Source organism: Salvelinus alpinus, chromosome 5 (assembly GCF_045679555.1).
Source record: "Salvelinus alpinus chromosome 5, SLU_Salpinus.1, whole genome shotgun sequence".
NCBI lineage: Eukaryota > Metazoa > Chordata > Actinopteri > Salmoniformes > Salmonidae > Salvelinus > Salvelinus alpinus.
This window is the reverse complement of record NC_092090.1, coordinates 11,707,112-11,730,176: the sequence shown is the minus strand read 5'-3', so window position 1 is coordinate 11,730,176 and position 23,065 is coordinate 11,707,112. Positions and strand designations below refer to the sequence as shown.

Here is a 23,065-nt window from a genome sequence, read left to right as displayed (position 1 = left end):
CATAAAAACACACCCGTCTCTTTGCAGGCGTGTTAGTAACGCTAACATCCAGTATGTACCTCTCGTATGTCTCTCTGCAGGCGTGTGTTCAAGTCTTCACTCTTGATGAGGTCCTTGCGCGCCGTGTCCAGGTCCTCCTCCAGCTCGCTGATGCGTCCCGTCATGGCCGCCATGCGCTCCATCATCTGCCCCAGGTCTGACGTCTGTCTCGCCACCACCTCCTGCAGCTCTCCCACCTTCCCCTGGTCCTCCTCCTGGCTCAGAGAGCCGTCTGACGACCTCTACAGACAAGTCAGCGTTTAGGTTTCTTAAAGACAGAAACAACTAGGACATGACCTATAACCCCTGACCCTTCCCCTGGTCCTCAGAGAGCCGTTCTACCGCTAGTTGGGAGAGGAGGACAGTAGATATTAAATGGTGCACAGCACGTCCTTCGAAGTCTTGTAGTTGTTTTATCTTCCTTATTTAAATGCACTGACTAAATCTCTCTGGATAAAAGGTTTTCTACCTTGCCGTTTGTGCTTGGGATGTTTTCAGAGTTGTGGTGGTTTTATCTTCCTTATTTAAATGTACTGACTAAGTCTCTCTGGATAAAAGGTTTCCTACCTTGCCGTTTGTGCTTGGGGTGTTTTCAGAGTTGTGGTGGTTTTATCTTCCTTATTTAAATGCACTGACTAAGTGTTTCTGGATAAAAGGTTTCCTACCTTGCCGTTTGTGCTTGGGGTGTTTTCAGAGTTGTGGTGGTTTTATCTTCCTTATTTAAATGTACTGACTAAGTCTCTCTGGATAAAAGGTTTCCTACCTTGCCGTTTGTGCTTGGGGTGTTTTCAGAGTTGTGGTGGTTTTATCTTCCTTATTTAAATACACTAACTAAGTCTCTCTGGATAAAAGGTTTCCTACCTTGCCGTTTGTGCTTGGGGTGTTTTCAGAGTTGTGGTGGTTTTATCTTCCTTATTTAAATACACTGACTAAATCTCTCTGGATAAAAGGTTTCCTACCTTGCCGTTTGTGCTTGGGGTGTTTTATCTTCCTTATTTAAATGTACTGACTAAGTCTCTCTGGATAAAAGGTTTCCTACCTTGCCGTTTGTGCTTGGGGTGTTTTCAGAGTTGTGGTGGTTTTATCTTCCTTATTTAAATACACTGACTAAGTCTCTCTGGATAAAAGGTTTCCTACCTTGCCGTTTGTGCTTGGGGTGTTTTCAGAGTTGTGGTTGAGCCCTTCCATTCCGTCGCCTAGCGACCTCTTCTGGATGTTCTGCTCTCTCAGATAGGACATCTAGGAGAAGATAGTACTTTATTAATACCCCAAAGGGGACATTTGATTGGACCATAGAAGACCAATAAATACCCAATAAAGCACAACAGAACCCAGACACTAAGAGAAGCACATCATTAATGATTAGAAGAAACGAAGGGTTCATGTTAAAAAGACAACACGGAATGCAAACCGGCTGCGCGCTCGCGCCATAGTGCTCACATTTATCCCCCCCCCACACACCAAACGGGATCACGACACGCAGGGTTAAAATATCAAAACAAACTCTGAACCAATTACATGAATTTGGGGACAGGTCGAAAAGCATTAAACATGTACGTAGCCACACACACGGCTGTGACGGTTATGAATGTTGGCTTGTTCTCCGTGTCGTCTTATAATCCCACAGATGGAACAGACATTGTCATAATTAAACGTCATAATTAAACGTTCCTTTAATTAACCGGAGGGTCCTTTAACTAACCGGAGGGTTCTTTAATTAACCGGAGGGTCCTTTAACTAACCGGAGGAGCCTTTAACTAACCGGAGGGTCCTTTAACTAACCGGAGGGGGACACTTGTTTCAAGGTAGAATAACAGCATTAATTTATCCCTTTATATCTCTCTGGGAAGAAACACTACTGATCATCACAAAATAAATGTACATCGAACTGAAAATAGATCACTTTCTGACAGTTACCCGCCTGGGTTTGTGGCCACGGTTACCGGGACAGCCCTACTCGCACACATTCATGCAGGCTGACACACACACACACACACAGAGAAGCGTAAGAGAAAAGTGAGTGTGTACTGTACTGCTAGGCTAATTCCCTACTCTCTGAGACGAAGGGAATCAAAGGAGAGATGTAGAGGACAGGAGAAAAATCTAGTCCACTTTCCCATGATCCTCGAGCCCTTTTGTCCATTTTAATCCCATTCACGACTCATCTCCTCTGAGAGCTCTGTGCATTCTGTGTGTGTATACGTCCATTCGTGGAGTCCCAGTATCAGGCTCTCAGTTAATAAGTCTCATATCAATGTGTGACTCATGTCCCTACAACACCTACAACATTACAGATTCTGTGTAATCACACGACAACATTACAGATACTGTGTAATCACAAGACGGTATAACATCACAGATACTGTGTACTCACAAGACGGTATAACATCACAGATACTGTGTACTCACAAGACGGTATAACATCACAGATACTGTGTAATCACAAGACAGTACAACGTCACAGATACTGTGTAATCACAAGACGGTATAACATTACAGATACTGTGTAGTCACAAGACAGTATAACGTCACAGATACTGTGTAATCACAAGACAGTATAACATTACAGATCATGTGTAATCACAGGACGGTATAGCATCACAGATACTGTGTAATCAAAAGACAGTATAACATCACAGATCCTGTGTAATCACAAGACAGTATAACATTACAGATACTGTGTAATCACAAGACAGTATAACATTACAGATCCTGTGTAATCACCATACGCAGCCTATTCTTCTTTTTCCACGTGTTAAACATGGGAATGATGCAATAAGGTCCATAGTCATTCAAGATGGATTGGTTTTTATTCCCGCAGGAAAACTAGTGAGGACTGTTGTCATGGATACGATGTGCTGATTGACAGGCGAGAGTGAGTCACCATTGGCAAGTTGACTGGGAGTATGGTTGAATCCCTCAGTGAGGCAGTCAAACAGGCAAAATGTCAGTACAGAGACAACGTGGTGTCGCAATTCAACGGATCAGACACGAGATGGATGTGTCAGGGTCTACAGACAATCCCAGATAACAAAGAGAAAACCAGCCACGTCGCGGAGACACCGACGTCTCGCTCCTCAGGAAAGAGAAACACCTTGTTCACCCGCTTTGAGGATAACACAGTGCCACCAACGCTGCCCGCTTTGAGGATAACACAGTGCCACCAACGCTGCCCGCTTTGAGGATAACACAGTGCCACCAACGCGGCCCGCTTTGAGGATAACACAGTGCCACCAACGCGGCCCGCTTTGAGGATAACACAGTGCCACCGACGCAGCCCGCTTTGAGGATAACACAGTGCCACCTACGCGGCCCGGTTTGAGGATAACACAGTGCCACCGACGCGGCCCGCTTTGAGGATAACACAGTGCCACCGACGCGGCCCGCTTTGAGGATAACACAGTGCCACCGACGCGGCCCGCTTTGAGGATAACACAGTGCCACCGACGCGGCCCGCTTTGAGGATAACACAGTGCCACCGACGCGGCCCGCTTTGAGGATAACACAGTGCCACCAACGCGGCCCGCTTTGAGGATAACACAGTGCCACCAACGCGGCCCTCTTTGAGGATAACACAGTGCCACCAACGCAGCCCTCTTTGAGGATAACACAGTGCCACCAACGCGGCCCTCTTTGAGGATAACACAGTGCCACCAACGCGGCCCGCTTTGAGGATAACACAGTGCCACCAACGCAGCCCTCTTTGAGGATAACACAGTGCCACCAACGCGGCCCGCTTTGAGGATAACACAGTGCCACAAACGCAGCCCTCTTTGAGGATAACACAGTGCCACCAACGCAGCCCGCTTTGAGGATAACACAGTGCCACCAACGCAGCCCGCTTTGAGGATAACACAGTGCCACCAACGCAGCCCTCTTTGAGGATAACACAGTGCCACCAACGCAGCCCGCTTTGAGGAATGTAGGGGCTCGTTCTCTGTGGCCGACGTGAGTAAGACATTTAAGCGTGTTAACCCTCGCACGGCTGCCAGCCGAGACGGCATCCCTAGCCACGTCCTCAGAGCATGCGCAGACCAGCTGGCTGGAGTGTTTATGGACATATTAAATCTCTCCCTTTCCCAGTCTGCTGTCCCCACTTGCTTCAAGATGTCCACCACCCTAGACCCACTTCAATTTGCTTACCACCCAAATAGATCCACAGATGATGCAATCGCCATCGCACTGCACACTTCCCTACCCCATCTGGACAAGTTCATAGACTACAGCTCAGCATTCAACACCATAGTACCCTCCATGCTCATCACTAAGCTCAGGGCCCTGGGTCTGAACCCCGCCCTGTGCAACTGGGTCCTAGACTTCCTGACGGCTCGCCCTAAGGTGGTGAAGGTAGGAAAGAACACCTCTTCGCTGATCCTCAACACTGGGGCACCACAAGGGTGCGTGCTCAGCCCCCTCCTGTACTCCCTGTTCACCCATGACTGCGTGGCCAAGCACCTCTCCAACTAAATCCTCAAGTTTGCAGACAACACAACAGTAGTAGGCTTGATTACCAACAATGATGAGACAGCCTACAGGGAGTAGGTCAGGGCTCGGAGTGTGGTACCAGAAAAATAACCTGTCCCTCAACAAATGAAGGAGCTTATCATGGACTTCAGGAAACAGCAGAGGGAGCACGCCCCTATCCACATCTTCGGGACCACAGTGGAGAAGTTGAAAAGATTCAAGTTCTTCGGCTTACACCTCACTGACATCCTGAAATGGTCCACCCACACAGACAGTGTGGTGAAGAATGCGCAACAGTGCCTCATCAACCTCAGGAGGCTGAAGAAATTTGGCTTGGGCACCTAAAACCCTCACAAACTTTTACAGATGCACAATTGAGATGCACATCCTGTCGGGCTGTATCACCGCCTGGTACGACAACTGCACCGCCCGCTACCACAGTGCTCTCCAGAGGGTGGAGGCCAACAGGCTGTTAAATAGCCATCACTAGCCGGCTACCACTCGGTTACTCAACCCTGCACCTTAGAGGCTGCTGCCCTATATACATGGAATCACTGGCCACTTTAATAATGTTTACATACTGCTTTACTCATTTCATATGTTTATACTGTATTATATTCAACTGTATTTTAGTCAATGCCACTCCGACATTGCTCGTCGTAATATTATATACATCTTAATTCCATTATTTTAGATGTGTGTGTGTGTGTGTGTGTGTGTGTGTATACAGGGTAACTACAGGGTTAAACGACAGGGTTAAACGACAGGGTTACTACAGGGTAACTACAGGGTAACTACAGGGTAACTACAAGGTTAAACTACAGGGTTACTACAGGGTTAAACCACAGGGTAACTACAGGGTTAAACCACAGGGTTAAACCACAGGGTTAAACTACAGGGTTAAACTACAGGGTAACTACAGGGTAACTACAGGGTTACTACAGGGTTACTACAGGGTAACTACAGGGTAACTACAGGGTTAAACCACAGGGTTAAACCACAGGGTTAAACCACAGGGTTAAACCACAGGGTTAAACCACAGGGTTAAACCACAGGGTAACCACAGGGTAACTACAGGGTTACTACAGGGTTACTACGGGGTTACTACGGGGTAACTACGGGGTAACTACGGGGTTACTACAGGGTAACTACAGGGTAACTACAGGGTAACTACAGGGTTACTACAGGGTTACTACAGGGTAACTACAGGGTTACTACAGGGTTACTACAGGATGGTCAGATGAGGCTTACCTCTTTGTGTTGTGATGTGAGCTGTTCTTCCAGCTGGCTGCATCTTTCTAAAGCCACACGCAGTCTCTCCCTGACCTGGAAACCAGACAGACAATTATTAGTCTCCATCATTTTACACACTGCCATTACACCTCTAGAAAAGAAGAGATTAGCAGGCAGACAATCTCCCCCCCCCCTACCAACCTTCTCGTCCAGGGCTTTGTGGTGTTCAAACAGGGACTTGAGTGCCTTGAGGACCTCTACCTCACTGGAAACCCCAGCAGGAGACTGGGCCTGCCTCTTCACCACCGTCATCCTCAGACTGCGTTCATGACGAGACACCAGACACTCCAGATGCTCCAGGAGAAGCTACGGTCATCACAGAATACACAAGTTACAAACAGCCATGTTCACGCCACACACACACACACACACACACACACAGGATTGTGAAATAGTACAGACATGCTTACACATATGAGTGTGTGTTGTGCTCAATCCCATGTTGTTGAGCAGCTCAGGGGGGTCCCATCAGAGCTGCAGGCTGACAAAGCCCAGACTCATCCCTTAATCTCCCCTTCCCTCCTCATATCCCCCCTCTACCTCCCATATTCTACCCTCCATCCTCCCTCTCCCACCCCTTTCTCCTCCTCCCTCCCCCTCTTTCTAATCCCTCCTCCCTCCCATTCCCTCCTCTCCCCAGTCAGTGGCCATCGTTCCTAATTAGACTGACCCAGACTCTGCTCATTGCAACTAGACTGGCAGGTGGATTAACCAGTTAGAGCCGTACATCTGCCACTAGGCCTGAGCAGAGAAGTGACAGACAGGGGAATTAACCTATGGCTGTCTGCGCTGTGACCTGGGAGGGCGGGTGCTCTGTCAACCACTCATTAGGGGTGACCTAATCCTCAGAACAGAAAGCAAGCCCTCTCAAACTCAAACACACATGTAAACACTACTAACACACACTACTAAAACACACACACAAAAGAATACCCACAGGTCAAACCAGTGGGGGTTTGACACTGTTAATGGACTATGCTTGGGACTGGAAGGGGACTGTGTGTGTGTGTCTGACCCGTGTGTTGTTCCTCTCAGCCTTGAGCTCAGCGATCTCCTCCTCCCTCTCCATCAAATGCTCCCGACACACATTCACCTCCTTGGTCAGCGCAGCAAACTCCTGGAGAACAACAACGCATTACACAACGTTATAGAGACAGCAAACTCCTGGAGGACAACAACACATTAACACAACGTTAGAGAGACAGCAAACTCCTGGACAACAACAACACATTAACACAATGTTAGAGAGACAGCAAACTCCTGGACAACAACAACACATTAACACAACGTTAGAGAGACAGCAAACTCCTGGACAACAACAACACATTAACACAATGTTAGAGAGACAGCAAACTCCTGGACAACAACACATTAACACAACGTTAGAGAGACAGCAAACTCCTGGACAACAACACATTAACACAACGTTAGAGAGACAGCAAACTCCTGGACAACAACACATTAACACAACGTTAGAGAGACAGCAAACTCCTGGACAACAACAACACATTAACACAACGTTAGAGAGACAGCAAACTCCTGGACAACAACACATTAAGACAACGTTAGAGAGACAGCAAACTCCTGGACAACAACACATTAACACAACGTTAGAGAGACAGCAAACTCCTGGACAACAACAACACATTAACACAATGTTAGAGAGACAGCAAACTCCTGGACAACAACAACACATTAACACAACGTTAGAGAGACAGCAAACTCCTGGACGACAACAACACATTAACACAACGTTAGAGAGACAGCAAACTCCTGGACAACAACAACACATTAACACAATGTTAGAGAGACAGCAAACTCCTGGACAACAACACATTAACACAACGTTAGAGAGACAGCAAACTCCTGGACAACAACACATTAACACAACGTTAGAGAGACAGCAAACTCCTGGACAACAACAACACATTAACACAACGTTAGAGAGACAGCAAACTCCTGGACAACAACAACACATTAACACAACGTTAGAGAGACAGCAAACTCCTGGACAACAACAACACATTAACACAATGTTAGAGAGACAGCAAACTCCTGGACAACAACAACACATTAACACAACGTTAGAGAGACAGCAAACTCCTGGACAACAACACATTAACACAACGTTAGAGAGACAGCAAACTCCTGGACAACAACACATTAACACAATGTTAGAGCGGCAGGTCAAATCAAATCAATCAAATGGATTTTATAAAAAGACTACTTAACCCCTTTTCTCCCCATTTTCATGGTATCCAATCTCTAGTAATTACTATCTTGTCTCATCGCTACAACTCCCGTACGGGCTCGGGAGAGACGAAGGTCGAAAGCCATGCGTCCTCCGAAACACAACCCAACCAAGCCGCACTGCTTCTTAACACTGCCTCCAACCCGGAAGCCAGCCGCACCAATGTGTCGGAGGAAACACCGTGCACCTGGCCACCTTGGTTACCGCGCACTGCGCCCGGCCCGCCACATGAGTCGCTGGTGCACACTTCCTGACAGTCGACAGGTGGGGGAACTACACACTTCCTGACAGTCGACAGGTTGGTGAACTACACACTTCCTGACAGTCGACAGGTTGGGGAACTACACAGAGAGAGGACAGGAGAGAGAGAGGACAGGAGAGAGAGAGAGGACAGGAGAGAGAGAGAGGACAGGAGAGAGAGAGAGGACAGGAGAGAGAGAGAGAGAGAGGACAGGAGAGAGAGAGGACAGGAGAGAGAGAGGACAGGAGAGAGAGAGAGAGGACAGGAGTGAGAGAGAGAGGACAGGACAGGAGAGAGAGGACAGGAGAGAGAGAGAGGACAGGAGAGAGAGAGAGAGGACAGGAGAGAGAGAGAGAGGACAGGAGAGAGAGAGAGAGGACAGGACAGGAGAGAGAGGACAGGAGAGAGAGACAGGACAGGAGAGAGAGACTTCATTTAACTTCATATTCCAGTCTCCCTCCAGTCTTCCCTCCATCCCATTCAATCAACAGCCACAATGCATTAAGACTACATGCAGTTTACCAACTAGAGACTCTTGCCATATACCACACACACACCTAGTCTCACACACACACCTAGTCTCACACACACACACACACAGCTTAACAGCTTCCATGGTTGGGCCTACAGAATGAACCATCCTGATATTTGGTTCTGTGGAACAGGTTCCCTGAGTATCCAGGCCTTCTTTGAGGACACACACTGTTCAGTCCCCATCACCACCACCTGAGGAAGCGTTTCTTCTTTCCACACTAGAGACCATGGGAGTTTTTGATTGGCCTGACCATGCATAAGTGCCCGTCCTTTAGCCAGTGAGGGAGGAGGAGGCGGGGAAAGGGGCTATTATGTGGGGAGTTGGAATGTTGGATTCCTGAATTCCAGAGCAGAGTCTGATATACTACCAGAGAGAGAGAGGCCCTGCCTGTCTGGCTACTTCAGTACAGCCTGCCCTGCATACTTTCTCCTTTCCCTCCATTTACCCACGCTCTCCTTCTTGGTCTCCTTTTATCTCTCGGTCTCTTCTCATCACTGCCTATCTGAAATCTGTCTTGCCTACTACTAACCAAAAAGCCAAACTGTGTACTAACCATACCACATACTATTTAGTACATACTGTTTAGTAGAAAAGTATTCAGTAAAGAAACAAATATCAACATATTAGGCTCTCCCATACTGACAATCGGTGTTGGGGTTAGTTACCTGGAAACTAATATATTACTCGGTAAATTTAACAAAAGTAATGCATTACTTTATAATATTACTTTGCATGTCGAAGGGAGCCGCGTTATTTTCATGGAAAAAAATAATCTCAAAACGTTTGTCTGTCGGAGGGAGCCGTGCGCGCTCTACCAAAGATAGGCTGGTTACTACCTCAGCTCTGATAGGCTGGTTACTACCTCAGCTCTGATAGGCTGGTTACTACCTCAGCTCTGATAGGCTGGTTACTACCTCAGCTCTGATAGGCTGGTTACTACCTCAGCTCTGATAGGCTGGTTACTTCCTCAGCTCTGATAGGCTGGTTACTTCCTCAGCTCTGAACACTAGTTCCTCCTTCCATCTGATAGGCTGGTTACTACCTCAGGTCTGAACACTAGTTCCATCTGATAGGCTGGTTACTACCTCAGGTCTGAACACTAGTTCCTCCTCCCATCTGATAGGCTGGTTACTACCTCAGGTCTGAACACTAGTTCCTCCTTCCATCTGATAGGCTGGTTACTACCTCAGGTCTGAACACTAGTTCCTCCTTCCATCTGATAGGCTGGTTACTACCTCAGGTCTGAACACTAGTTCCTCCTTCCAGCTGATAGGCTGGTTACTACCTCAGGTCTGAACACTAGTTCCCCCTTCCATCTGATAGGCTGGTTACTACCTCAGCTCTGATAGGCTGGTTACTACCTCAGCTCTGATAGGCTGGTTACTACCTCAGCTCTGATAGGCTGGTTACTACCTCAGGTCTGAACACTAGTTCCTCCTTCCATCTGATAGGCTGGTTACTACCTCAGCTCTGAACACTAGTTCCATCTGATAGGCTGGTTACTACCTCAGGTCTGAACACTAGTTCCTCCTTCCATCTGATAGGCTGGTTACTACCTCAGGTCTGAACACTAGTTCCATCTGATAGGCTGGTTACTACCTCAGGTCTGAACACTAGTTCCTCCTTCCATCTGATAGGCTGGTTACTACCTCAGGTCTGAACACTAGTTCCTCCTTCCATCTGATAGGCTGGTTACTACCTCAGGTCTGAACACTAGTTCCTCCTTCCATCTGATAGGCTGGTTACTACCTCAGGTCTGAACACTAGTTCCTCCTTCCATCTGATAGGCTGGTTACTACCTCAGGTCTGAACACTAGTTCCTCCTTCCATCTGATAGGCTGGTTACTACCTCAGGTCTGAACACAAGTTCCTCCTTCCATCTGATAGGCTGATTACTAACTCAGGTTAGTAAGCAGCACTTAAAACACTACATTTTCAAAATGTCATAAACTATGAAAATAAATCTGCAACCTCTGTGTCGCTTTCTTTTTCGCCCCTGTGGTGGCCCTGTGGTGGCCCTGTGGTGGCCCTGTGGTGCCCCTGTGGTGCCCCTGTGGTGGCCCTGTGGTGGCCCTGTGGTGGCCCTGTGGTGGCCCTGTGGTGGCCCTGTGGTGCCCCTGTGGTGGCCCTGTGGTGGCCCTGTGGTGGCCCTGTGGTGGCCCTGTGGTGGCCCTGTGGTGGCCCTGTGGTGGCCCTGTGGTGGCCCTGTGTGTCTCTCTCCTCTTTGTACTAAAGACATGTGACCAAACCGGACACCAAGGGAAGCTATTCTCTTTTCTACATCACCAAAGGCAAAAAGCTTCGGTCAGACATGCTTTACTGTTTAGCACACAAGTCTATCTAGGCTAAGGCCCTGTGGTAACGGCCTAATGTGGGCTCAACTGATAAGCAGCGTGTGTGTCTGTCCAATGTCCATCCATCACTGCAGCACTAAGAGGCCTGAGCGCAGAGCGTGACAAAAGCACAGCTGAATGCGCTCCTTTTCATTTCTGACCTAGCGCTTCGGGGCGAAGAGAAAAATACCACCGAAGATTCTTTTTCTTACGCCTGTCAGGACGGCTTCCTAGAATATGTTGAGAGACTGTGATGTGTGTGGTGTGTGTGGGCGTCTAAGTGAGTGCTCCGAGTGTCTCCGTGTGCCTGCATATCCTAACTCCCCCTGAGACTGGGGTCACAGCCAGGGTCAACCATTATCAGCCATTATCAACACAGACCCTGGAGCAACTAGGATTAAGTGCCTTGCACACTGATGTTTCACCTTGTCGGCCTGGGGATTTGAGATAGCGACCTTTGGATGACTTGCCCAATGCGCTAACCGCTAGGCTACCTGCGACCTGTTGTCCTCCTGGTATTACAGTCTAGATAGGACATCGGGTGGGATAAATGAACACAGAACCTGTTCCGTATTAACAGAAACCTGTATTTGCTGCTGTGGGACACCACCAGCGTAGGAAGGTGTCTTGCCTGCCTCACTCACTCCAGCATGACATTCCCCCTCCCTCACTCCAGCTCCCTCCCTCACTCACTCCAGCTCCCTCATGACATTCTGCCTCCCTCACTCCAGCATGACATTCTCCCTCCCTCCCTCCAGCATGACATTCTCCCTCCTTCCCTCACTCCAGCTCCCTCATTCCCTCACTCCAGCATGGCAACTCCCTCCCTCATGACATTCTGCCTCCCTCACTCACTCCAGCTCCATCCCTCACTTCTCCCTCACTCCAGCATGACAGCTCCCCTCCCTCACTCCAGCATGACAGCTCCCCTCAATCCCTCACTCCAGCATGACAGCTCCCAATCCCTCACTCCAGCTCCCCAACCCTCACTCCAGCATGACAGCTCCCTCCCTCACTCCAGCGTGACAGCTCCCCTCCCTCACTCCAGCGTGACAGCTCCCCTCCCTCACTCCCCCTCTCTCCTTCCAGTATGACAGCTCCCACCCCCTCCCCCTCTCTCCTTCCAGTATGACAGCTCCCACCCCCCCCTCCCCCTCTCTCCTTCCAGTATGACAGCTCCCACCCCCCCCTCCCCCCTTCCAGTATGACAGCTCCCACCCCCCCTCCCCCTCCAGTATGACAGCTCCCCCTCTCTCCTTCCAGTATGACAGCTCCCACCCCCTCCCCCTCTCTCCTTCCAGTATGACAGCTCCCACCCCCTCCCCCTCTCTCCTTCCAGTATGACAGCTCCCACCCCTCCCCCTCCCTCCTTCCAGTATGACAGCTCCCACCCCCTCTCTCCTTCCAGTATGACAGCTCCCACCCCTCCCCCTCTCTCCTTCCAGTATGACAGCTCCCACCCCCTCCCCCTCTCTCCTTCCAGTATGACAGCTCCCACCCCCTCTCTCCTTCCAGTATGACAGCTCCCACCCCTCCCCCTCTCTCCTTCCAGTATGACAGCTCCCACCCCCTCCCCCTCTCTCCTTCCAGTATGACAGCTCCCACCCCCCCCCTCCCCCTCTCTTTCCAGTATGACAGCTCCCACCCCCTCCCCCTCCCTCCTTCCAGTATGACAGCTCCCACATCCTCCCCCTCTCCTTCCAGTATGACAGCTCCCACCCCCTCCCCCTCCCAGTATGACAGCTCCCACCCCCTCCCCCTCTCCCCTTCCAGTATGACAGCTCCCACCCCCCCTCCCCCTCCAGTATGACAGCTCCCCCTCTCTCCTTCCAGTATGACAGCTCCCACCCCCTCCCCCTCTCTCCTTCCAGTATGACAGCTCCCACCCCCTCCTCCTCCCTCCTTCCAGTATGACAGCTCCCACCCCCTCCCCCTCTCTCCTTCCAGTATGACAGCTCCCACCCCCTCCCCCTCTCTCCTTCCAGTATGACAGCTCCCACCCCCTCCCCCCTCTCCTTCCAGTATGACAGCTCCCCCCCTCCCCCTCCCAGTATGACAGCTCCCACCCCCTCCCCCCCAGTATGACAGCTCCCCCCCCCCCCCCCCCAGTATGACAGCTCCCACCCCCTCCCCCCCTCTCCTTCCAGTATGACAGCTCCCACCCCCCCTAACAGAACAGTCCTCTTAACAGGCCTGTGTAAACCCTAACAGAACAGTCCTCTTGACAGGCCTGTGTAAACCCAAACAGAACAGTCCTCATTAACAGGCCTGTGTAAACCCAAACAGAACAGTCCTCATTAACAGGCCTGTGTAAACCCTAACAGAACAGTCCTCATTAACAGGCCTGTGTAAACCCAAACAGAACAGTCCTCATTAACAGGCCTGTGTAAACCCAAACAGAACAGTCCTCTTAACAGGCCTGTGTAAACCCAAACAGAACAGTCCTCATTAACAGGCCTGTGTAAAGACAAACAGAACAGTCCTCATTAACAGGCCTGTGTAAACCCTAACAGAACAGTCCTCATTAACAGGCCTGTGTAAAGACAAACAGAACAGTCCTCATTAACAGGCCTGTGTAAACCCTAACATAACAGTCCTCATTAACAGGCCTGTGTAAACCCTAACAGAACAGTCCTCTTAACAGCCCTGTGTAAAGACAAACAGAACAGTCCTCATTAACAGGCCTGTGTAAACCCTAACATAACAGTCCTCATTAACAGGCCTGTGTAAACCCTAACAGAACAGTCCTCATTAACAGGCCTGTGTAAACCCTAACATAACAGTCCTCATTAACAGGCCTGTGTAAACCCTAACAGAACAGTCCTCATTAACAGGCCTGTGTAAAGACAAACAGAACAGTCCTCATTAACAGGCCTGTGTAAACCCAAACAGAACAGTCCTCATTAACAGGCCTGTGTAAACCCTAACAGAACAGTCCTCATTAACAGGCCTGTGTAAACCCTAACAGAACAGTCCTCTTAACAGGCCTGTGTAAACCCAAACAGAACAGTCCTCATTAACAGGCCTGTGTAAACCCTAACAGAACAGTCCTCATTAACAGGCCTGTGTAAACCCTAACAGAACAGTCCTCTTAACAGGCCTGTGTAAACCCTAACAGAACAGTCCTCATTAACAGGCCTGTGTAAACCCTAACAGAACAGTCCTCTTAACAGGCCTGTGTAAACCCAAACAGAACAGTCCTCATTAACAGGCCTGTGTAAACCCTAACAGAACAGTCCTCTTAACAGGCCTGTGTAAACCCAAACAGAACAGTCCTCATTAACAGGCCTGTGTAAACCCTAACAGAACAGTCCGCTTAACAGGCCTGTGTAAAGACAAACAGTGCAGACAGTAGAGTCATGAAAACACACACCCCCATATGAGTCTGTCTGTGATGCGTCAGACAGAGACAGGTGACAGGGAGCAGCTCTGTTTGTTTAAACACACACAGGTAAACTCACTTTACATCACTTACATGTTTACACCCCAACGACAACCTATGACTCAGACAGACAGAGAGATGGGAGAGAGAGAGACGGGGAGGAGAGAGAGAGAGAGAGACGGGGAAGAGAGAGACAGAGGGGGAGGAGAGACAGGGAAGAGAGAGGAGAGAGAGACGGGGAGGAGAGAGAGAGGGGGGAGAGAGAGAGGGGGGAGAGAGAGAGGGGGGAGAGAGAGGAGAGCGACGGGGAGGAGAGAGAGCGACGGGGAGAAGAGAGGAGAGAGCGAGAGAGAAACACTAAATATACATATTCACCCTCTGAATGGCACATATACACAATCCATGTCTCCAGGTTTAAAAATCCTTCTTTAACCCGTCTCCTCACCTTCATCTACACTGAATGAAGTGGATTGAACAGGTGATATCAATAAGGGATCATATCTTCCATCTGGTCAGTCTGTGTCGTGGAAAGAGCAGGTGTTCCTAATGCTTTGTACACAGTGAGAGAGAGAGTAGCTACCGGACGTCATGTTTGATAAGTTTGGACATTTCCAAGTGAATGTAAACAAGAGACATTGTGCAAATAGACGCACGCTTGTCTGAAGGAAGAACAGTACTGACTCTGGAGCAGCATGTACACACACACACACACACACACACACACACACACACACACACACACCTCTATTAAAAATTTAGGGCGGAGCACGTGCATACATCCATTTGAATTAAATGGGAGTAGCCTCTCTCTGTGTGTGTTCGCTGTGCAGATGTCCGGTGGGTAACAGAGAGGGTATGATGTTACCGCGGGTCGTCTCGTCTGTCAGGAGAGGAGCCCTCTACCAAGGGTTCATGATACAGATGGGTGAGTCACATTGGTGGAACTCACAATTGATAGGGGGCTGGGCCCACATGGTGGAAGATGCAGGGGAAACGCAGGGGAAATGTAGGGGAAATGTAGGGGAAACGCAGGGGAGACGCAGGGGAGACGCAGGGGAGACGCAGGGGAGACGCAGGGGAAATGTAGGGGAAACGCAGGGGAAATGTAGGGGAAACGCAGGGGAAATGTAGGGGAAACGTAGGGGAAATGTAGGGGAAACGCAGGGGAAACGCAGGGGAAACGCAGGGGAAATGTAGGGGAAACGCAGGGGAAATGTAGGGGAAATGTAGGGGAAACGCAGGGGAAACGCAGGGGAAACGCAGGGGAAATGTAGGGGAAACGCAGGGGAAATGCAGGGGAAATGTAGGGGAAACGCAGGGGAGACGCAGGGGAAACGCAGGGGAAATGTAGGGGAAACGCAGGGGAGACGCAGGGGAAACGCAGGGGAAACGTAGGGGAAACGTAGGGGAAATGTCACAGCACAGCTTCCAGAAAGACAGTTGCTTTCAAACGAGGGATTTGGTGGTAAAACAGTAAATCTGTATGTATGAACGACACATTAACACATCCAGCCCAAAGCGGGAGGTAAAAAGATACTTAGTCAGCATGTCTTCAATAAGCACGTAGGATGGTAGGGAACCCTAAAACAAGTACACATGTAGAATACAATGCCAATGGTGTTGATACTGCGCTCCCAACAGCACTCTGCAATCTGAAGCCACTGAGACGTTCTGCTCTGAACCACACAACTCCAGGCATCTGCGGGTCAGAAGCCAAAGTAGCCCAGACAACGGGCTTCCGGCTCGGGGCACTTCAGTAGTGCACACTGTAGAGACAGAAAGGACCATGGCTGAACACTGTGTTGAGCTGGAGCGTGGCCCATGGCATGCAGCATCTCCTTATGCTGCTATTTACTCTGCTGTTACATCTGGAAAGAGACTGCAGCAACACTGGTCTGACTCTCTACTCTGCTGTTACATCTGGTAAGAGACTGCAGCAACACTGGTCTGACTCTCTACTCTGCTACTACATCTGGTAAGAGACTGCAGCAACACTGGTCAGACTCTCTACTCTGCTGTTACATCTGGTAAGAGACTGCAGCAACACTGGTCTGACTCTCTACTCTGCTGTTACATCTGGTAAGAGACTGCAGCAACACTGGTCTGACTCTACTCTGCTGTTACATCTGGTAAGAGACTGCAGCAACACTGGTCTGACTCTCTACTCTGCTATTACATCTGGTAAGAGACTGCAGCAACACTGTCTGACAGACTCTCTACTCTGCTATTACATCTGATAAGAGACTGCAGCAACACTGGTCTGAGTCTCTACTCTGCTACTACATCTGGTAAGAGACTGCAGCAACACTGGTCTGACAGACTCTCTACTCTGCTATTACATCTGGTAAGAGACTGCAGCAACACTGGTCTGACAGACTCTCTACTCTGCTGTTACATCTGGTAAGAGACTGCAGCAACACTGGTCTGACTCTACTCTGCTGTTACATCTGGTAAGAGACTGCAGCAACACTGTCTGACAGACTCTCTACTCTGCTATTACATCTGATAAGAGACTGCAGCAACACTGGTCAGACTCTCTACTCTGCTACTACATCTGGTAAGAGACTGCAGCAACACTGGTCTGACAGACTCTCTACTCTGCTATTACATCTGGTAAGAGACTGCAGCAACACTGGTCTGACAGACTCTCTACTCTGCTGTTACATCTGGTAAGAGACTGCAGCAACACTGGTCTGACTCTACTCTGCTGTTACATCTGGTAAGAGACTGCAGCAACACTGGTCTGACAGACTCTCTACTCTGCTATTACATCTGGTAAGAGACTGCAGCAACACTGGTCAGACTCTCTACTCTGCTATTACATCTGGTAAGAGACTGCAGCAACACTGGTCTGACTCTCTACTCTGCTATTACATCTGGTAAGAGACTGCAGCAACACTGGTCTGACTCTCTACTCTGCTACTACATCTGGTAAGAAACTGCAGCAACACTGGTCTGACTCTCTACTCTGCTATTACATCTGGTAAGAGACTGCAGCAACACTGTCTGACAGACTCTCTACTCTGCTACTACATCTGGTAAGAGACTGCAGCAACACTGGTCTGACAGACTCTCTACTCTGCTGTTACATCTGGTAAGAGACTGCAGCAACACTGGTCTGACTCTCTACTCTGCTACTACATCTGGTAAGAGACTGCAGCAACACTGGTCTGACTCTCTACTCTGCTGTTACATCTGGTAAGAGACTGCAGCAACACTGGTCTGACTCTCTACTCTGCTACTACATCTGGTAAGAGACTGCAGCAACACTGGTCTGACTCTCTACTCTGCTGTTACATCTGGTAAGAGACTGCAGCAACACTGGTCTGACAGACTCTCTACTCTGCTGTTACATCTGGTAAGAGACTGCAGCAACACTGGTCTGACTCTCTACTCTGCTGTTACATCTGGTAAGAGACTGCAGCAACACTGGTCTGACTCTCTACTCTGCTGTTACATCTGGTAAGAGACTGCAGCATCACTGGTCTGACTCTCTACTCTGCTGTTACATCTGGTAAGAGACTGCAGCAACACTGGTCTGACTCTACTCTGCTACTACATCTGGTAAGAGACTGCAGCAACACTGGTCAGACTCTCTACTCTGCTACTACATCTGGTAAGAGACTGCAGCAACACTGGTCTGACTCTCTACTCTGCTGTTACATCTGGTAAGAGACTGCAGCAACACTGGTCTGACTCTCTACTCTGCTATTACATCTGGTAAGAGACTGCAGCAACACTGGTCAGACTCTCTACTCTGCTACTACATCTGGTAAGAGACTGCAGCAACACTGGTCAGAATCTCTACTCTGCTACTACATCTGGTAAGAGACTGCAGCAACACTGGTCTGACTCTCTACTCTGCTGTTACATCTGGTAAGAGTCTGCAGCAACACTGGTCAGACTCTCTACTCTGCTACTACATCTGGTAAGAGACTGCAGCAACACTGGTCAGACTCTCTACTCTGCTGTTACATCTGGTAAGAGACTGCAGCAACACTGGTCAGACTCTCTACTCTGCTACTACATCTGGTAAGAGACTGCAGCAACACTGGTCAGACTCTCTACTCTGCTGTTACATCTGGTAAGAGACTGCAGCAACACTGGTCAGACTCTCTACTCTGCTACTACATCTGCTAAGAGACTGCAGCAACACTGGTCTGACTCTCTACTCTGCTGTTACATCTGGTAAGAGACTGCAGCAACACTGGTCAGACTCTCTACTCTGCTACTACATCTGGTAAGAGACTGCAGCAACACTGGTCAGACTCTCTACTCTGCTGTTACATCTGGTAAGAGACTGCAGCAACACTGGTCTGACTCTCTACTCTGCTACTACATCTGGTAAGAGACTGCAGCAACACTGGTCAGACTCTCTACTCTGCTGTTACATCTGGTAAGAGACTGCAGCAACACTGGTCAGACTCTCTACTCTGCTACTACATCTGGTAAGAGACTGCAGCATTACTGGTCTGACTCTCTACTCTGCTGTTACATCTGGTAAGAGACTGCAGCAACACTGGTCTGACAGACTCTCTACTCTGCTACTACATCTGGTAAGAGACTGCAGCAACACTGGTCTGACTCTCTAGTGACTGTCTGGAACAAGTCTGCCTTTGTCTCAGTCTCTCGTTCTGTCCCTCTTTCTCCCCCTCTCTAGGTCCTTTTCTCCGTCTCTCGGTAAGTCACTCAGTTTTTCCCCTCTCTCCGTTTCTCTCCCTCTATCCCAGTCTCTCCCGTCTCAGTTTAGTTCCTTCTATGTTTTTTGTATCCTGGGAGAGTAGGAAGACATTGGTGGTGAATTTCCCTGTTTGTCCAATGTCCCCATGCAGGGGCTCTATGTTTATACGTTGTGTCTATTGGTGGAATAGTGGGTCTACGGTGGACTGGAACTAATTCTACATGCCGTTCCACAGCCCTGTTCGTAAAAGATGCTGACTTTGGATGGTGATCTAGATCAGTGGTTCCCTAACCTCTCCTCGGGACCCCCAGACGTTACATGGGGGTGGGGGGGGGTCCCCCGAGGAGAGGTTAGAGAACCACTGATCTAGCCCTTTAAGTATTATAGCTACAGTGATGTCTGGGTTAGATGGCTCCACTGCTACAAGGCCTTGTACTGTGGTAAGCCACTCTCAGGTTAAGGAGCTTGACATCAGCCAACACACAGTCTCTCACTCACACACACACAATTAGTGACATGAAACAAAGTGCAAACAGAGATGGGGCGTAATTCAGAGAAGCCTGTCATTTCAGTCCCAGAGAGCCACGGTTCAGTCCAGAGAGCCACGGTTCAGCCCCAGAGAGCCACGGTTCAGCCCCAGAGAGCCACGGTTCAGCCCCAGAGAGCCACGGTTCAGGGGAGGAGTCTCATTCCTCTATTGGGTTCAACCCATTCCTGAACCCCCATACTGGTCCTTGACTCAATCCAGTTCAAAACAGTGGATTATTTATCTGGAGGGCACAGCCCCACTCTAATTTCCACTGATCAGAGCCCCTCTGATATCAGAGATTAACAGAGCCCCCAAATCCTTAATCTGGGTTAGGGCAGGGAGGGAGGGCTGCCTCAAGGAGACTACTGCTGCCTCATAGGCCTGTGTTATAGAGGTGCTTTGTGGCAGCAGGCAGCAAACAGTGCATTGCAGTAATGTGCAACGTTGACAGAGAGCCTGTGGACTGAGTCAGGAGCAAACATGCCAGTCTCAGAGAGTCAGAGGGTCCTAAAGGGGACCTGACCCAACCTGCCAGACCGGACCGTGACCACGAGAGGCCAAACGCAGAGTGGGAGGGAGAAAGGAGGGGACTTGTGTGGGAACCGGTGCCAGGCCCTGAGTCTCAAAGTCCATGCAGAGAAACTCAGTCTCAACCTTTCTGCCACAGATTTCCAAAACTTAGACTACACAACCATATACAAATAACTCACGTCTGGAACTTTGGGTAGATGGTTTTGGGGGGTTACCGTACTCTCCCCTCTCTCTGTGTTTCTCTGCCCCTCTCAGGGTCCCCTCAATGGATAGAAGAAGGAATGATCCCCCTGGCTATGCTCCAACAACTCCATACTTCCACCAGTGAATGAAAAAAAAAGTTTTCCTCGTCACATTTTCCATGGAATACAGAGTGAGGCTGGATTTATTCGCCACAATCAATAGAATACAGCGCTCTCTTCCTCCCTCTCTCTCTCCCTCCCTCCATCCTTAGGAAACTCAAAAAAGATGCTAAAACAAGATGCTAAAACAAGGAACATAACTATAAAAGGACTTTGAAGAGAGAAAGTGAATGTGGGAAGAAAACAAATAGTTAGGCAGAGGCACACGAGGAGAAAAACAGATATTTTATAGAAGCCCTCTAAACCAAGACGCCACGGAAACAAATCACATTTGGAGTTGAGTGAGGCAAAAAAGTAGGGGAGGGAAAGAACAGAGGAGGAAGGAAGAGTTTAAAACAGTAAAGGACACCGTGAGGAAGAGAGACGGGAAGAGACAGAGCTATGAAACGCCTCACTGCTCTCTGTTAGTTTGGGTATATGAGACTTTACTAAATCTCCATCTTATAATAAGAGCTTTACTACAGTCCTCTACCGGCCCCCATCACAAGACCAGTAAGCTCTCCCTGCCGGCCTCTCTCATTCTCCCTCTCTGGCCTCATCACGTGAAGAGGCTCCTGCTTTCCCCACCCACACCAAGCAGGCACTGTGCCGAAACGCCACTCAGACCCCACGCCCCCCCCGCTCAGACCCCACGCCCCCCCACTCAGACCCCACGCCCCCCCACTCAGACCCCACGCCCCCCCACTCAGACCCCACGCCCCCCCCACTCAGACCCCACGCCCCCCCCACTCAGACCCCACGCCCCCCCCACTCAGACCCCACTCAGACCCCACGCCCCCCCACTCAGACCCCACTCAGACCCCACGCCCCCCCACTCAGACCCCACGCCCCCCCACTCAGACCCCACGCCCCCCCACTCAGACCCCACGCCCCCCCACTCAGACCCCACGCCCCCCCACTCAGACCCCACGCTCTCCATCTCGTCTGTCTGTTAACCCCCCCCCACTCCTCTCTCCCCCTCCCTTCTCCCCTCCTTTCCCCCACTCCCTCCTAGGGTGGTGGTATACCATCCAGCAGAGCACTGCTTTTCTTTAAACCCCCCATACTCCCCCTTTCTCCCTCCATCCCCCCTTCTCCCGCTTTCTCCCTCCACCCCCCCATCCCCCCTTTCTCCCTCCATCCCCCTTGTCTCTTTAAACTTCCATCACCTCCTCCCTTGTGTAGAGCCATAGAAACACCACCAGGCCTGAAGAACAGATTTAATTCACCACACAGAGAGAGAGAGACAGAGCGTGAGAGAGCTCACAGAGAAAAACAGTTCCCCACTTCAACAAAACCACACTGTGCTTCAGATGGCACTGACCTCAACACGGCACAATTAGCCCAATTCCACCATATGGGGCATAACATTAGATTAGAACTGCTGGGGCTGAACACAACATCACCACGGTGTCAGCAGTCTAAAACACAAGGGATCAAAAATATATTCATGGCGCTGGTCGTGTGAATGAGTGTGTGTGTGTGTGGTCGTGTGAATGAATGGGCCATCCTGGTCAATGAGGGGAGGAAAAAATGGCAGTTCCTGTCAACCCCGTCAGTCAGCAGTGAACTATCCCGTCAACCCTGTCAGTCAGCAGTGAACAATCCTGTCAACCACGTCAGTCAGCAGTGAACTATCCTGTCAACCCTGTCAGTCAGCAGTGAACTAGTTGTGCTGTCAACCCTGTCAGTCAGCAGTGAACTAGTTGTCCTGTCAACCCTGTCAGTCAGCAGTGAACTAGTTGTCCTGTCAACCCTGTCAGTCAGCAGTGAACTCCCCTTTCAACCCTGTCAGTCAGCAGTGAACTGTCCTGTCAACCCCGTCAGTCAGCAGTGAACTGTCCTGTCAACCCCGTCAGTCAGCAGTGAACTATCCTGTTATCAGCCTTCTTGCTAATAGGGCCACACCTCTCCCTCACGTCTCCCGCTTTTCCCCACCCCCAGAGAGAGTGCTCCTCTTGTGGAATGTACCAACATTCCAGGGCAGCATGCTCATACATCCACAGCCCCTCAACCCTCACAGTCGGTAGTGAACTTCACTGTCAACCCTGTCAGTAGTAAACTGTACTGACGGGGTTGACAGGAGTGTTTACTGCTGACTGATGGGGTTGACAGGAGTTTTTACTGCTGACTGATGGGGTTGAGGGGCTGTGGATGTATGAGCACGCTTCCCTGGAATGTTGGTACATTCCACAAGAGGGGCACTCTCTCTGGGGGTGGGGAAAAGTGGGAGACGTGAGGGAGAGGTGTGGCCCTATTAGCAAGAAGGCTGATAACTTTCAGGTAAAGCCACTCCCCACTCCCCACCTACCCAGTGCTTCCCAAGACCAGACAGAGTCTGGTCTCCATTGTAAATACAACCCATATTTATGTTTATTTATTTTAACTTGTGTGCTTTAACCATTTGTACATTGTTACAACACTGCATATATATAATATGACATT

The 23,065-nt window shown here is 49.7% G+C and overlaps 1 protein-coding gene across 25 annotated transcripts in view; it reads right to left on the bottom strand.

Annotated features, from left to right (window-relative positions):
* The window catches only part of ppfia1 (PTPRF interacting protein alpha 1), a 93,199-nt gene that overhangs the window by 57,212 nt on the left and 12,922 nt on the right, over positions 1-23,065 (bottom strand). For 23 of the 25 annotated variants that reach the window (XM_071400595.1, XM_071400591.1, XM_071400592.1 and 20 more), the window contains exons 3-7: positions 6,812-6,913; positions 5,938-6,102; positions 5,755-5,829; positions 1,177-1,278; positions 60-281 (exon numbers count right to left, since the gene is read on the bottom strand). In XM_071400595.1, coding sequence (XP_071256696.1) covers positions 60-281; positions 1,177-1,278; positions 5,755-5,829; positions 5,938-6,102; positions 6,812-6,913 — 666 coding nt within the window. Of the gene's footprint in view, positions 1-59; positions 282-508; positions 541-606; positions 658-1,176; positions 1,279-5,754; positions 5,830-5,937; positions 6,103-6,811; positions 6,914-23,065 lie in introns of those variants that run through there. The other 2 variants (XM_071400611.1, XM_071400612.1) reach the window with 2 other exon arrangements.